Source organism: Pongo abelii, chromosome 22, assembly GCF_028885655.2.
Source record: "Pongo abelii isolate AG06213 chromosome 22, NHGRI_mPonAbe1-v2.0_pri, whole genome shotgun sequence".
Lineage (NCBI taxonomy): Eukaryota > Metazoa > Chordata > Mammalia > Primates > Hominidae > Pongo > Pongo abelii.
The window spans coordinates 24,278,875-24,296,065 of NC_072007.2; the positions used below are offsets into that span (position 1 = coordinate 24,278,875).

Sequence of the window (17,191 nt, forward strand, 5' to 3'; positions counted from 1 at the left end):
TATAGAAATGCAAAATGCTCTGGAAAGTTCCAGCAATAGAATTGAATAAGTAGAAGAAAGAAATGCAGAGCTCGAAGGCAAGGTCTTTGAAATAATCCAAACCAACAAAGACAAGAAAAAAGAATAAGAAAATATGAACAAAGCCTCCAAGAAGTCTGGGATTATATTAAACGACCAAACATAAGAATAATCAGTGTTCCTGAGGAAGAAGGGAAATCTAAAAGTTGGGAAAACATATTTGGAGGAATAATCAAGGAAAACTTCCCTGGCCTTGCTAGAGACCTAGACATCCGAATACAAGAAACACGAACCTAGGAAATTCATTGCAAAGAGATGATTGCCTAGGCACATTGTCATCAGGTTATCTGAAGTTAAGACAAAGGAAAGAATCTTAAGAGCAATGAGACAAAAGGACCAGGTAACCCATAAAGGAAAACCTATCAGATTAACAGCAGATTTCTCAGCAGAAACCCAACAAGCTAGAAGGGATTGGGACCCTGTCTTCAGCCTCCTCAAACAAGACAATTATTAGCCAAGAATTTTGTATCCAGCAAAATCAAACTTCATATATGAAGGAAAGATACAGTCTTTTTCAGACAAACAAATGTTGAGAGAATTCGTCACTACCAAGCCACTAAAAGGAGCTCTAAATCTTCAAACAAATCCTGGAAACACATCAAAACAGAACCTCTTTGAAGCATAAATCTCACAGGACCTATAAAACAAAAATGCAACTTAAAAAACACAAAAACACACACAAAAAATGTATACAGGCAACAAATAGCATGATGAATGGAACAGTACCTCATATCTCAATACTAACATGGAATTAAATGGCCCAAATTCTCCACTTGAAAGTTACAGAATTGCAGGATGGATAAGATTTCACAAACCAACTATCTGCTGCCTTCAAGAAAATCATCTAACACATAAAGACTCACACAAACTTAAGGTACAGGGGTGGAAAAAGATATTTCATTCAAATGGACACCAAAAATGAGCAGGAATAGTTATTGTTATATCAGACAAAACAAACTTTAAAGCAACAGAAGTTAAAAAAGACAAATAGGGACATTATACAATGATAAAAGGCCTTGTCTAACAGGAAAATATCACAATCCTAAACATGTATGCACCTAACACTGGAGATCCCAAATTTGTAAAACAATTACTAATAGGCCTAAGAAATGAGATAGACACCAACACAATAATAGTGGGGAACTTCAGTACTCCAGTGACAGCACTAGACAGGTGATCAAGACAGAAAGTCAACAAAGAAAAAATGGGTTTAAATTATACCCTGGAACAAATAGACTTAACAGATACATACAGAAAATTCCATCCAACAACCTCAGAATACACATTCTATTCAACAATACATGGAACTTTCTCTAAGATAGACCATATGATAGGCCATAAAATGAGTCTCAATAAATATTAAAAATTTGAAATTATATCAAGCACTCTTTCAGACCACAGTGGAATAAAACTGGAAATTAACTGCAGAAGGAACCTTCAAAACCATGCAAATACATGATCCTTGGGTGAAAGATGAAATCAAGATGGAAATTAAAAAATTCTTTGAATTGAACAACAATAGTGACATGACCTATCAAAACCTCTGGGACACAGCAAAGGTGGTGCTAAGGGGAAAGTTCATAGCCCTAAACACCTATATCAAAAAGCTTCAAAGAGCCCAAATGGACAATCTAAGGTGACACCTCAAGGAACTAGAGAAACAAGAACAAACCAAACTCAAACACAGCAAAAGAAAGGAAATAACCAAGATCAGAGCAGAATTAAATAAAATTGAAACAGAAAAATATGAAAGATAAATGAAACAAAAAGCTGTTTTTTGAAAAGATAAAATTAATAGACCATTAGTAAGAATTCAAATATGGTCAATATGAAATGAAACAGGAGTTATTACAACTGACACTACAGAAATACAAAAGATCATTCAAGACCACTACGAACACCTTTCTATGCATAAACTAGAAAACCTAGAAGACATGGATAAATTCCTGGAAAGATACAACTCTCCTAGCTTAAATCAGGAAAAATTAGATACCCGGAATAGACCAATAACAATCAATGATATTGAAATGGTAATTTTAAAATTACCAACCAAAAAAAGTTGAGGACCAGACCTATTTACAGCAGCATTCTACCAGACATTCAAAGAACAATTGGTACCAAACCTATTGACACTATCCCACAAGATAGAGAAAGAAGGAACCCTCCCTATGTCATTCTATGAAGCCAGTATCACCCTAATACCAAAACCAGGAAAGAGGATAACCAAAAAAGAAAACTACAGACCAATATCCCTGATGAACACAGATGCTAAAATTCTTAACAAAATACTAGCTAACTGAATTCAACAACATATCAAAAAGATAACCCACCATGATCAAGTGGGTTTAATACCAGGGATGCTTGGAGGGTTTAACATATGCACTTCAATAAATGTGATACACCGCATAAACAGAATTAAAAACAAAAATCACATGATCACCTCAATAGATGCAGAAAAAGCATTAGACAAAATCCAGGATTTCTTCATGATTAAAACTCTCAGCAAAATAGGCATACAAGGGACATACCTCAATATAATAAAACCCATCTATGACAAACCCACAGTCAACATAATGCTCAATGGGGACAAGGTGAAAGCATTCCCTTTGAGAACTGGAACAAGATAAGGATACCCACTCTCATCATTCCTCTTCAACACAGTACTGGAAGTCCTAGCCAGAGCAATCAGACAAGAGAAAGAAATAAAGGGCATCTAAATTACTAAGGATGAAGTCAAACTGTCACTGTTTTCTGATGATATGATCATTTACTTAGAAAACCATAAAGACTCTTCCAGGAAGCTCCTAGAACTGACAAAAGAATTCAGCAAAGTTTCTGGATACAAAATTAATGTACACAAATCAGTAGCTCTTTTATACACTAACAGTGATCAAGCTAAGAATCAAATCAAGAACTCAACCACTTTTACAATAGCTGCAAAAACAAAAACAAAAACAAAACTTTGGAATATACCTAACTAAGGAGGTGAAAGACCTCCACAAGGAAAAGTACAAAGCACTGCTGAAAGAAATCATAGATGGCACAAACAAATGGAAACATGTTCTATGCCCATAGATAGGTAGAATCAATATTGTGAAAAGGACCATACTGCCAAAAGCAATCTACAAATTCAACAGGTTTCCCATCAAAATACCACCATCATTCTTCGCAGAATTAGAAAAAACAATTCTAAAATTCATATGGAACCAAAAAAGAGCCTGCATAGCCAAAGCAAACGAGCAAAAAGAACAAATCTGGAGGCATCACATTACCTAATTTCAAACTATACTATAGGCTATAGTCACCAAAACAGCATGGTACTGGTAAAAAAAAAAAAAAAGTAGGCACATAGACCAATGGAACAGAAAAGAGAACCCAGAAATAAATCCAAATACTTAACAGCCAACTGATTTTTGAAAAAGCAAACGAAAACATAAAGTGGGGAAAGGACACCCTTTTCAACAAATGGTGCTGGGATAATTGGCTAGCCATATGTAGGAGAATGAAACTGGATCCTCAACTCTCACCTTATACAAAAATCATCTCAAGATGAACTAAGGACTTAAATCTAAGATCTGAAACTATAAAACTTCCAGAAGACAACATTGGAAAAACCTTTCTAGACATTGGCTGAGGCAAGGATTTCATGACCAAGAACCCAAAAGCAAATGCAATAAAAACAAAGTTAAATTGATGAGACTTAATTAAACTAAAGAGCTTTTGCTTGGTAAAAGAAACAGTCAGCAGAGCAAACAGACAACCCACAGGGTGGGAAAAAATTTTCACAATCTGTACGTCTGACAAAGGACTAATATCCAAAATCTACAATGAACTCAAATCAACAAGAAAAAAAACAAACAATCCCATCAAAAAGTAGGCTGAGGACATGAATAGACAATTCTCAAAAGAAGATATACAAATGGCCAACAAACACATGAAAAAATGCTCAACTTCACTAATGATCAGGGAAATGCAAATCAAAACCACAATGTGATACCACCTTACCCCTGCAAGAATGGCCACAATCAAGAAATCAAAAAATTGCAGATGTTAGCATGGATGTAGTGAAAAAGGAACACTTCTACACTGCTGGTGGGAGTGTAAACTAGTACAACCACTATGGAAAACAGTGTGGAGATTCCTTAAATAACTAAAAGTAGAACTACCATTTGATTCAGCAATTCCACTGCTAGGTATCTATGCAGAGGAAAAGAAGTCATTATACGAAAATGATACTTGCACACACATGTTTGTGGCAGCACGATTTGCAATTGCAAAAATGTGGAACCAACCCAAATGCCCATCAATCAGTGAGTGGATAAAGAAACTGTGGTATAGGCTGGGCGTGGTGGCTCATGCCTGTAATCCCAGCACTTTGGGAGGCTGAGGTGGGTGGATCATGAGGTCAAGAGATCGAGACCATCCTGGCCAACATGCTGAAACCCCATCTCTATTAAAAATGCAAAAATTAGCTGGGTGCGGTGGCCTCCAGCTACTCGGGAAGCTGAGGGAGGAGAATTGCTTGAACCCAGGAGGCAGAGGTTTCAGTGAACAAAGATCGTGCCACTGCACTCCAGCCTGGTGACAGAGCAAGACTCCATCAAAAAAGAAAAAAGAAAAGAAAAGAAAACCATGGTGTATATATATACGATGGAATACTACTCAGCCATAAAAAGGAATGAATTAATGGCATTTGCAGTGACCTAGATGAGACTGGACACTATTATTCTAAATAAAGTAACTCAGGAATGGAAAACCAAACATCGTATGTTCTCACTCATAAGCAAGAGCTAAGCTATGAAGATGCAAAGGCATAGGAATGACCCAACGGACTTCGGGGACTTGGGGAAAGGGTGAGAAGGTGGTGACGGATAAAATACTACAAATAGAATGCAGTGTATACTGCTTGGGTGATGGGTCTCACAAATAACCACTAAAGAACTTACCCATGTAACCAAACACCACCTGTTCCCCAATAACCTATGGAAATAAAAATAAAAAAAAAATACTGGAATTGCCCTGCCAAGTCTGGTTCCCAAGGCCTTTGCTCTGCTGGGCTCTTGCCTGACATTTGCACCTTCTCTCCCTCTCTCTTCATTATTTCTATTCCTGCAAGTATCAGGCAGAGTTGGGTGGTTTTCAGGAAAATGGAGAGAATTCCTTCCTCCCTGATAGACTCTGAACCTGAATCATCTACATAATAACAACTTACACTAACAGCCTGAACAGACTGATACCCCGACTCCACCTCACATATTTTATTCAAATTCTTAGCACTGGGCCAGGCGCGGTGGCTCATGCCTGTAATCCCAGCACTTTGGGAGGCCGAGGCGGGTGGATCACGAGGTCAGGAGATCGAGACCATCCTGGGTAACACGGTGAAACCCTGTCTCTACTAAAAATACAAAAAATTAGCCAGGCGTGGTGGCGGGCACCTGTAGTCCCAGCTACTCAGGAGGCTGAGGCAGGAGAATGGCGTGAACCCAGGAGGCAGAGGTTGCAGTGAGCAGAGATCGCGCCACTGCACTCCAGCCTGGGTGACAGAGAGATTCCATCTCAAAAAAAAAAAAAAAAAAGAAAAGAAAAAAATTCTTAGCACTGTAACACTGTAAGCTAGCCTCCACTTCTACTGTTGGGAAGAACACACTCACACTGTCTTCCCACTGCTTATACTTGCTGAAACAGATCATATAATCAGCATTTGACAAACCATTCAGAAGGTGGGATATGATGTCTTCTCACCTTGATTTTGAGGGAGTCAGTGTCATAGGGACTTGGCGTGAAATCCGTATGCACTCTGGCACGGCCACAGAATGGTCCTGAATAGGGGCCATCGTCATCCAGTCGAAAGCTGTCCCGGTTACTTGTACCATCTGAACAGCTTGTTATGCCACCTGATGAAAGCAGAAGTTCCCAGTTGTCATGGAAGATGTATAACATTCTGAACCATCATCTGGACACAACTAAGTATTGATAATGCTGGAACACTGGATGCCAGGCTCATGAGGAAGTTCTAATTGACCCATCCTGGTGTCTGTCTCCCAGTTACTCTCCGTCAGTGACATCTGTCCTTTGAGCCATTTCTAACCTTTTTCCTGCCAATCTGGCCACTCTCTCCTCTACCAGTAACCCAAGTACCCTCTCACTTCATTCTCCATAATCTGATCCAGTACACAATGTACTAAGTATTGGACACTTGCCAAAAGGATCACTTTACAAAGTTCCCTACAATTTCTTCCCCAGAGTTCCCACTGTGTACCAAAGGCCATTTTGAGGCAATATTTCTGTCATAACAGGTGGCACTTTTGCTTGTTGTATGAGTGTAAAGGAAGGAGAAATTGTGTCTGAATGTCTGCATCCCCATGTGGTTCGAAACTTCTAAACTGGGCCTTTAAAACTGCTCCAAATCCTTGTTGTCTCGTCCTCTTATTTTTGATTTTAACTTCAGGAAAAAGAGAAAAGAGATAGCATTTTGTCACCTGTCTGGGAACAAGAATGGCTCCCAGTGGAAGTAATTCTCCTCCCCCACCCTCATACTCAGTCATCACTTCACATCTTCCTTCAGTCTAGCCTTTCATCACTCTGTTCAATGAGGGAATAGCCCACGTTTCACTACCATGCATTGTGGAAATAATGTATAGCTCCTTCAAGATGCTCCACATTGTATGTGAACTGATGTAAAACACAGATAAGTTGCATCTAATCACATAAATTAAGTGGTATACAGTAATGGTAAAATGGACCACCATCTCTTCACACCCTCCCTTCCATGACAACTCCAGACCAGGGCTTTTCACAGTCCATTCTAGTTAATAAAATTCTCCCCACATCCAGCATCACAATATAGTTTTTAAACTTCCAGCAGAAATGAATACTAATGAGATCTGAATTTCATACACGCAAAAAAAATTGCTTAAATGTTTCTGTGTTAGCTTTTGTCACAAAATAACTATTCTACAGCCAACAGGAAAATAGGAATAAAACTCAGAATATTTGAAACATCTGGTCTTTGCCATACATCTTCAAATAACAGAAGCAGTTGATTTAAAAGGAAATGGAAAATAAACTTTGCAAAAACATTTAAAAGCCCTGAAAAGATTAGAGAGATGTATAACAGTCTACATATAAAAAGTAATAAGACACCCTGCAATATCAATCGTTTCATCCAAATATTGTAGCTGGAAATTTGACTAAATCCTGAGTGATTTCCTTCTTAGAAAAAATATTAATCTTCATTAGAAAATCCTTGTTGGTTACTTATGGATCCCTTTTTGCCACCTAATTGGTGATAGTCCTACCATTTATTATTTGCATGTTGCTTCACTCTTTACTCATTAATGCTGGGTTAAGATCTAAAAAGTAAATGTCAGTAAAAGTAAATTGATGCAAATGTGCTACATTTTTCAGAGTACTTCAGGAAAAAAGGGAAGTGGTAGGGGGAGAAAGAATGAGGGGGATGCAGGGAAGAGGAAGGGAGAAAGAAAGAGACAGAGAACGGAACAGAAAAAAAATTTCATTTATCTGAATACTTCAAGTCATTTTTAAATATTTTGACTCAAGATAAAGCTGGCTCACTCCAACAAAGATTTTTGTTTTAAAGATGCAGATTTAATCTCCTAATATGACTTTTTTCAGGCATATCCCCAGGAGCCCTGTTGACTACAGTGTTAAAAGTTTTAACACATTATATGGCTGTGTCAAATATATTATGTAATATTTAAACAATAGCAACTCTATATAGATTTAATGTATCTTACATTTTTACCATTTCTCTTATCAAGTAGCTGGAACCTTGTTGCTTATTTAACTTGTTGTTTTTTAATTAATTTAACCCAGACCTCATACCCAGGATCTTTTCCCTGATTCATTAGCCTTACTTGATGAGCTCTGTCCACTGTAGAGACTATCCATGGAGTCACTGGCTTTGAGGGACACCTTCTCTGTGTGGGTCCCAATCACAGGGTCACTGTTTCTATATGGGTGGGCATTCTCTCCATCTTCCTCATCCTTCAGAAAACATATCAGAGATTAGGTACAGAGAGAAGATTTCCACAGAGATGTTCATTGTGTACATTGATTTAATAGACAAGACATATTTTAGCAATAAAATACTTAAGGATACATAAGGATAAAATACGAAAGTAGTTAATCTTCAGTTCAATTTCTAGCAAAACCTTTTACAATATACTTGGAAAAATTATTCAGATGACACATTCTTTTTGTAAAATTCAGTTGAAATTATAATGGCTCATTTTTACAAACTAGGATAAATATCATATCAATATTGTTTAATCAAAAGTGTTAGATTTATTGACATCTATGGTTTATCTTTTAAAGCACTTTTACTTCTTCATGTTGTCCTTATCCTTATTTACCACCATTACTAATCCATTGAGATCTGATCCTACAAGCTTAAACTCTGCATAGTTGTTTCATGTCAGTTATTTGCATCCTACCAGATCACTAGATATGAATAAAACATGTACATTTTGCAATTCTAAAGCAAAGCTTATCTAAGAAGCTTTACAAATCTAATACCGTGCTTGCCACCTAGTCAAGTGAGAAGCAAATTTTGCATAAAATTAGAAAAGACAGACAATTTCAAAACAAATTATATTTTCTTGAAAACATCTCCAATGTTTTCCATATTTCAATAGTTTGGATTAAACCTATGAATTTCTTAATATTCATCAGAATGTAATTCAACATTCTTTATTTGTGAGCATTTCTAAACATTGATAAAACCTCGGAATATACAAATGATATACACTCAGTTTGATTCTCCACTTTTATCCATTTCTTTATTCATTCAGTCATTCAACACAATTTTATAGAACACCTCCTAGGTACTGAGCAATGTTCTGGGAACTGGGGATTTTCATGGTAAACAAGATAACAGGGTGCTTGCTATAATGAAGGATATTCTATTGTGTTAGCTGTGTGTGTGTGTGTGTGTGCGTGTGTGTGCGTGTCTGTGTAGAGTATTTGGGGAGGTGTGTATAAACACAATAAGACAATTTCAGAGAATAATAAGTGTTATGAAAGAAATAAAACTGGGTGATGTGAGAGAATTTGTTGCTGAGGTTAGGGTTAGGGGTTGGCTGATTTAAATGGAGTATCCTCCAAAGACCTCTGTCATACAGTAATGTATGCCCTGAATTATTGACCTAAAGGATAAGAAAATGTAACTTATGTGAAGCTTTGGAGACAGTTTTCCAAGCAAAAGGAACAGCAACAGCAAAATAATTGAACTCAGAATTATCTTGGGTTGTGCAGGAGAAAACAGCAAGGCTAATGTAGTGAGAGAAAGGAGAATATTAGTGTGTGAGTTCAGGGATGTAGACTGGAGCCACATCAAGAAAAGCTTTATAGACCGTGTGTGGTGGCCATGGAAATGTGCCACTTAGATCTCTTGCTGTGGGACCCTTCTTTACTGACAGCCCCAGGACTGCCCCTCTGTATCCATCACTCCATTTGCACTAAAGCCATGTTCCCTTCCAGTAACTGAAAAAATAGGGGTATTGTTTGAGCCCATTCTAGTGGAATGTAGGGTTCCCGTAATGGAAAACTTTAGTATAAGAATCCCCCATCAATCTGACCAAAGCTTTCTCAGTATTCTGCTGAAGTATGAGACTCTCTCTACCTGATTCTTCTTCCTTTTCCTTATCCTTTTATAGATGTCAGATTTACATTGCAGTCTAAAGGCTTTCTCTTTAGCCTTCCTAGCATTTCCTCCCATAAATCTGTGGTGTTTCTACTCCTTTCTCGGGATCTGCTTCTCAGAGGACTAGAATGAACACACCAAGTAAAGGGGTGCACTATGAAGACACTGAAATTTTAACCATGACCCGATTTCCACTTGTCAGAGATATTTCTGGCTCTCATATGGAGAATAAATTTTATGGGGGAAAGAATAAAAAGAATGGAAAGCAATTAGGGGATTATGACAGTAATCCAGGAAAGAAAGGTTGGTTATTTAGTCTAAAGCAGGAATAGTTTACATGGAGAAATTAGGGAGTTTATATATACTTGGTAATACAATTCAGAGAATTTACTGATGAATTAGTGTGAAAAGTGAGAAAAATAAGGAATTTAGGGTGATTGTTAGGTTTTCTTTTCTTTCTTCCTCTTTTTTATATTTTTGTTTTTATTTATTTTGGGGATCAGTGTTGTCTGCTGCCACTGGGAATACTGGATGAGAAAACCATTTTTCTTGTAAAAGTGTAGAGAATAAATATATTAGCTTTGGATATATTAGGTTTTGGATGTCTACTGGACATCTAAATGAAGATATCAAATAAGCAATTGATTGTAGTAATACAGCAGATAAGTGAAGAGGTCATATCTAGAGATATAGTTGTGAAAAACAAAATCATGAGAGTAGATGAGCTGACTTAAGGGGAGAGAGTAGATTCAGTGGAGGATCTAGGAACAAGCCTCAGGAAGATGTTTCAAGGGATGAGAAAGAAAGCAGAGCCAAGAAAGGAAGCTATGAGGAAGAAGAAATGCCAGAAGCATGCCCAGTCAAAAAAAAACAAGGAAAGTGGATGTTTTATATGTAAGGAAATCAGCACTTGGGTCAAATACAGTTGAAAAGTAGTAAGGAGAAAGAAAAGTGACAATTGGACTTGGCAACACAGAGGTCACTACTGACGGCGACAGCTATTTTAATGGAGTACTGGGGACAGAGCCCTGTTGAAGTGGATTGAAAAAGAGAATGGACATAAGACATAAAAATCAATAAAGTAGAATTGAGAATCCATAAGTAAAGTCACCTATTTACGATCCATATATTTATGACAATATATTTATGGTCAACTGATTTTTAACAAGAATACCAAGACAGTCAAATAGGAAAAGAATAGTCTTTTCAACAAATAGTGTTAGGACAACTGTATATCTACATGCAAAAGAATGAAGGTGGACTCTTCCTATATACTATACAGTAAAATTATCTTGAAATAAATGATACACCAAAATTTAAGAGACTATTGGCCTCTTAGAAGAAAACATGGGAATAAATCTTCATTACATTAGGTTAGACAATGGTTTCTTAAATATGTTACCAAAAGCACAAGTGACCAAAAAAAGATAATTGGACTATAATAAAATTAAATACATTTGTGCTACAAACAATACCATCAAGAAAATAAAAATATAATCCACAGAATTGGAGAAAATATATTATATTGCAAGTCATATATCTGATAAAAAACTTGCATCCAGAATATACAAAAAACATTTAAAACTCAACAATAAGAAGATAAATAACCCAATTAAAAATGAACAATGGATTTGAAAAACACTTCTCCACAAAGATCGATAAATGACTAAAGAGCACATGAAAAGATTCTTGACATTATTAGTCATCAGGGAAACGTAAAATACAACCAAATGTAAATCAAAATCACAATGAGATTCCACCTCACATCCACTAGGATGGCTAGTATTAAAAATGCAGACAATAACAAGTGTTGGCAATGATGTAGAGAAATTGGAACCCTCATACATTGTTGATGGGAATGTCAAATGATGCAGCTGCTTAAAAAAACAATTTGCCAGTTTCTCTATTAGACATAGAGTTACTATATATCCAAGAGAAATGAAAAAATATTTCCACACAAAAAATTGAACAGAAGTATCTGTAGCAGCATTATTCATAATAGCCAAAAAGTGAAAGCAACCCAGGTAATCACTAAGTGATAAATGGATACATTAAATGTGGTCCATCCATAAAAGGAGAAATATTATTTGGCAATAAAAAGGAATGAAGTATTGATGCTTGCTACAAAATTAATGACGTGTTGTTCTTCACACATCACGTTCTAGATGCATGATCTTTTTTTTTTTTTTTTTTTGAGATGCCGTCTTTCTCTGTTGCCAGGCTGAAGTGCAGTGGTATGATCAGGGCTCACTGCAACCCTTGCCTCCCGGGTTCAAGCGATTCTTCTTCCTCAGCCTCCCGAGTAGCTAGGACTACAGGCGTGCACCACCATGCTCAGCTAATTTTTGTATTTTTAGTAGAAACGGGGTTTCACCATGTTGGCCAGGCTGGTCTTGAACTCCTGACCTCAGGTGATCTTCCCACCTCGGCCTTCCAAAGTGCTCGGATTACAGGTGTGAGCCACTGCGCCCAGCTGATGCATGATCTTTCTGAGTGTCAGTTTCTTCTGTTAAAATGAAAGTAATACTTCCTTCCACCCAACTTCTGGGCATAATGACTGAAGAAGAAAACAAATGCTTAAGTACTTCATAAAGTACCAAGCACTTCTATAGTCTAGCTGAATAGTTTAAGAAAGTTTTAGTAGAAAAATACAAATGATTATCAGAGAATATTTACCTTTTCCTCAGAAAGGGCTTTGATGTACTTTTTACCCACTTTTTTCTTCATTGTCCATGAAATAGCTCTCATTTTTTTGCCCAAACCGCCTCCATTATTTGAAGTTTTACTTTGTTCTCCACTTTCATTTGTGGGGTCTCTTTCATGTGCCTAGTTTAGAATTGTTTACAAAAGACAAAATAATAAAGCAATAAAAAACATTGATCTGAAATCAGTTACAGAGAACAATCTGTTTGTGGATTTTGCATGCATTCTTTGCAGCAGCCTCCAAAATTTCTAACAATCTGGACATAACACATATTTTTAAAGTTTTCCAGGCCTGGTTGCTTGTGTTACAAACTCAGAAAGTAAAACTTGTGATGTTAGAGGACTTGAGCCTCACATCTGCAACTCTTTTAGAGAATTTTGGTTATTTTTTAAATAGCTGTATTGAAGAATCATTTTATTCCCTCTTCTTGAGATGAACAAATAATATTAAATACCAGGTATAAGGAGTTCTTATGTCTACATAGATGAAAAATATTTTATTGGAAGCTTTAGATAGGCCATAGCATCTATCTGTGTTGAATAGGCCTTAAAATATCCCATTGCTTCTCATAGAAATTGAGATGATTGTGATTATTTTAAAGAAGTTTTTGTGTTCATTAAATCCACTGAGAAATGTTAGATTTTTTTTTTCATCTTAGTGTGCACATTTCCCATATTCTCTAACAATAGTAAATATGAACTAGTTCCAGCCATTAGTACAGAAATCTTCATGTAATTCACATGCTATATTAATCAAACATCTTATTTGGACTGCTTCAGTCTGTGCTTAGGAATTTTGTTAAACCAATGACTCAGAATAAAACACACTGTTCACAGCCACAAGACTCTATATATCATAACATAAAATAATGTTCTGTCAATATAATTAATATATTATGTGATATACATTACATTATATAGAATCTATATGAAATAAAATATCCTCACCACCCACCTTGCCCCTCGCTACTTCTCAAGTCTCCCTTGCTCACTAGAGCAGCTGTTCTCAAAATATGATCCCTGGACCAGCGGCATTAACATCACTTGGGAGAAGTTTGTGCTTTAGCAAGCTCTTCAAGTGATTCTGATACTCGCTAAAGTTTGAAAACAACTGTAATGAAGTATTGCCATGCTAGCCCCCTTGCAGTTTCTCTATCAGGTTCTCACCAAGTTTGTATTTGCTTTTGCCATTGGCTTCCCCTAGATATCCAAGAATTTCTTCCTTCAGTCGTCCAGGTTTCTATTCACATGTCATATAATAGGAGAGCAATTTTCTGATTGATCACCCTCCACACTTCCATACATCCTGTTTACTGGCCCTGATTAATTATTCCTCTAAGCAGTTAACATTACCCGATAATATGTTTGTTCATTTGATTATCGTCTGCGTCTCCCACTATGATGCATGCTCCATGAGACTTGAGACTTTGTCTGTTTTCTTTGAGTGTCTAGAGTTACTCCCAAGCACAGAGCTGGCACTTGATATTATTTGAATAAATGAAACTTCTCATGTAGAACGTTGCAGATTTTTTTTCTTGGAGGACATGTTTGGGTTACATGTCCTGAAATACCTTATATTTGCAAGAAAGGAAACTCGAAGGACATCTAGTTTAACACTGCCCACCATTCCTGATAGGTGGACAGGTAGTCATTCACTTAATATAAAAAATGATGGGAAACTTCTCTTTAGTGAACTTGAATACTTTAATATAAAAGTTTAACTACATAGTTAACATCATTATTAATCAATATTATATTTTGCTTCATATCTTACCCCAAATTGCCTATGATAAATATGAATGGACAGCCAATTTAAACCCTCATTGCACTTTATTAATTTCTACATTCAAGGTTAAAATCAAGGCAAAGATTCTTTGCTTAATTCAAAAGCCCTGAATAAAATATAATTTGGAAGCACTTTAAAATTTTAGAGTTAGCCTTTTCTTCTCTCTACTTAAACTTTCTCTGTCTTCATTATAAAATTATTCTGCTAACTAACATAAATAAGAAATGTTAATTACTACTTGTGTTACTCTACCATTTCTAAGCTTCAGAAAAATGTACCGCACATATTTTTCAGGTTTTTCTAGCATTATTTACAGAAGCTACAAAGAAACTATGTTTATGTCTTTTGAGTGTTAACATTTTTCTATGCCTTTCTCCATAGCCTGAATTAAATTTCTATTTAAATATTACTTAAGGTTTTGTTCTTGTCTTTTTAAGATTTGTCTTCTCCTATAGACTCCAGGCATGAAGCAAGGATTTTCATGTGTTGTTGCAACAGTACTTCCTGAGTGTCTAAGGGAAAACCTGTCATACAGTAGTTATTTTTTGAATGAGTGCTGGATTGTTGAAAAATATGCACACTATTTTGTTAGGTTCACTAAATTCTTTTACAAATTACTAGGCCACCATTATTAACCAATGAAACTGAATGAACATGAGCTATCTTGTATAGGTTAATTCCAGAATTACAAACTAAATAGCAGTAGAATATATGTATGATTGTGGAGAATTAAAAATTTACACAAGATGCCAACTGAAAATAAATAAAATTATATACAGTTTCTCTCTCTCTCCATATATATATACACACACACACACATATGTGGCCAGAGAGAGATTTATATGTATATATTACATTTATTACTTACAATTATGTAAATGTTGATTGACTGTATAGTTATGTACAAGTTTACTGATGTGAATATATAAATAATAAATTAATAAAAGGGATCATTACTAAAATTAAAATATTTTAAAATATTACAGATAGATATATTTGAAAGTAAGCATAAGATCTAAAAACCTATTGATCTAAAAAGAATATATTACCTGTGAAGTTGCTGAATCAGGTTCAATTTATTTTCAGTATTTTCAGAAAATCAGTATTTTCAGTTTTCTTAGTAGACACCCCTTCCCTGTACTATTTTATTAGTTGTTGTTGTACCTGTCATTAATCACTTAGCAAATGTGGCCCCTACTTTATGAGATAATATGGCAAACTTTGGAGCCAGAGAAAAGGTTGAGTTCTGCCTTTGTCATTTATTCACTCTGTAATTTAGAAGTAATTTTATTTGATGAAGCAAGCATATTTCTGCAGTAGCAAAATAGATATACTAACAGTTCCTATGTTATAGATAGGTAAATTGTTATAGATAGATAAATTTAGCATTGTGCTTATTTCATCGTGAATGCTCAATTAAATGTACATATTATTGAAATTATTATTATGTAAACAATTTTATGGGAAGTTTTTCTTAAGCTACAATTAAAATGTTTGTAGTTTACAAATGTGTACGTAGCACTCACCAATGGGATGTTTCAGTGTACACTGAAGAGTGAGAGTCCAGTTGAGCAGCCGTATGCTCTCCTTAACAAATTTACAGTTGGGCCACTTAATCTTGTTCTAACTTAAAGCAATTACAACTTACATAAAATTTTATATATATCTATCAAATAACGTGTATAAATACAATGTGTGTGTGTGTGTGTACGTATATATATACACACATTGTTTTATAGTAGAAATACTCAGGAAATTTGGAATTGTCAGTGTCAGTTTGAATTCTATCTTTTCGGGTTCATGTTTTGCTTTCCCAAACATCTGTTAGGCTTCTTAAAATAAGATTTTACTTTTAATGCCCAGCATGGTACTGGGTACTGATAGAGACAGGAAACAGCCAAGGGTCCCTTGCGAAACCTCGCCTTCAAGCCTAAAACAGCTTGGAGGCTGAAAAACCAGACTGCCGATCCTGGATGAAGCCCACCCTTTCCCAACTGATTCTCTCTTAATAATGCCCACCTGTGCACTGGGGGCAGGGGATGGAGCGATGGGAAGTTCGTGTGGTTTGCTGCAGGGAGGAGCCTGGCCTCTTTTGTTGCTATGTGGTAGCCTGGGATTCAATCTGTAAGGTAGGGACCTGCTAGCAGGACTCTCGCTTTGCTGAGAGTTCCTCTTTTTTTTTTTTCCTTTTCACCCAATATACCCTGCCCTACTCACTCTACAATGTGTCTGTGTGCCTGAATTTTCCTGGTCATGTGACAAGAACCCATTGCTTTCTACAACAGTACTAAATAATGGTTTGTTCATTTATCACAAAAACATATGCAAGGCTGTAATTTTAAAATGTATTTATTTTTCTTATTTTACTTTGCAAAAGTGACATTGTCTTCATAATATTTCATAATGTGTTTGCATAACATTCATAAAAATGGAATAAACTACGAACCTCAGTTGAATCATCTGGTTTTGATAAAGAATTATTCCGAAAACGATCGAAATTCCCAAAACTGCTGCTTCGCTATAAAATGGAAAAGAAAAAGGAAAGGAAACTTAGAGTTTGTTATTTTCACTGCCCAAACTGATAAGTATATTAGATTATAGTTTAATAAGCACCGTCTCTTGCAAACACAGGCTTTAAAAAGCTCTTCTCTCTGGAATATCCAAAGGCTGTGAAGGTATACCTATTAACATTTTTATATTTACAGTTGATCAAATGTCTTTCTATGCTTTTTGTCATAGTGTTAAGTAAGCACCTTGGAGAAAATCTTGGTTAAATTATTTTAAATTTTTTATTTTAATTTTGCTGTTTGAAGTGGCAGCTGAAGAATCCATGAATTCCAAACTAAAGCTTCTTGAAATGAGCTAACCACAAACTTAACAGCGTGTAGTACTAACCAACCAACCAATAAACAAATAACAACAACAAAACACACAAACAAAAAGCAAGCATCTGAATAGAT

The 17,191-nt window shown here is 35.9% G+C and overlaps 1 protein-coding gene across 2 annotated transcripts in view; it reads right to left on the reverse strand.

Annotated features, from left to right (window-relative positions):
* The window catches only part of SAMSN1 (SAM domain, SH3 domain and nuclear localization signals 1), a 172,260-nt gene that overhangs the window by 19,232 nt on the left and 135,837 nt on the right, over window positions 1-17,191 (reverse strand). For both annotated transcript variants that reach the window (XM_054542837.2, XM_002830562.4), the window contains 4 exons: window positions 16,678-16,749; window positions 12,419-12,568; window positions 7,956-8,085; window positions 5,821-5,972 (listed from right to left, as the gene is read on the reverse strand). In XM_054542837.2, the coding sequence (XP_054398812.1) occupies window positions 5,821-5,972; window positions 7,956-8,085; window positions 12,419-12,568; window positions 16,678-16,749 (504 nt within the window). The remainder of the gene's footprint in view (window positions 1-5,820; window positions 5,973-7,955; window positions 8,086-12,418; window positions 12,569-16,677; window positions 16,750-17,191) is intronic.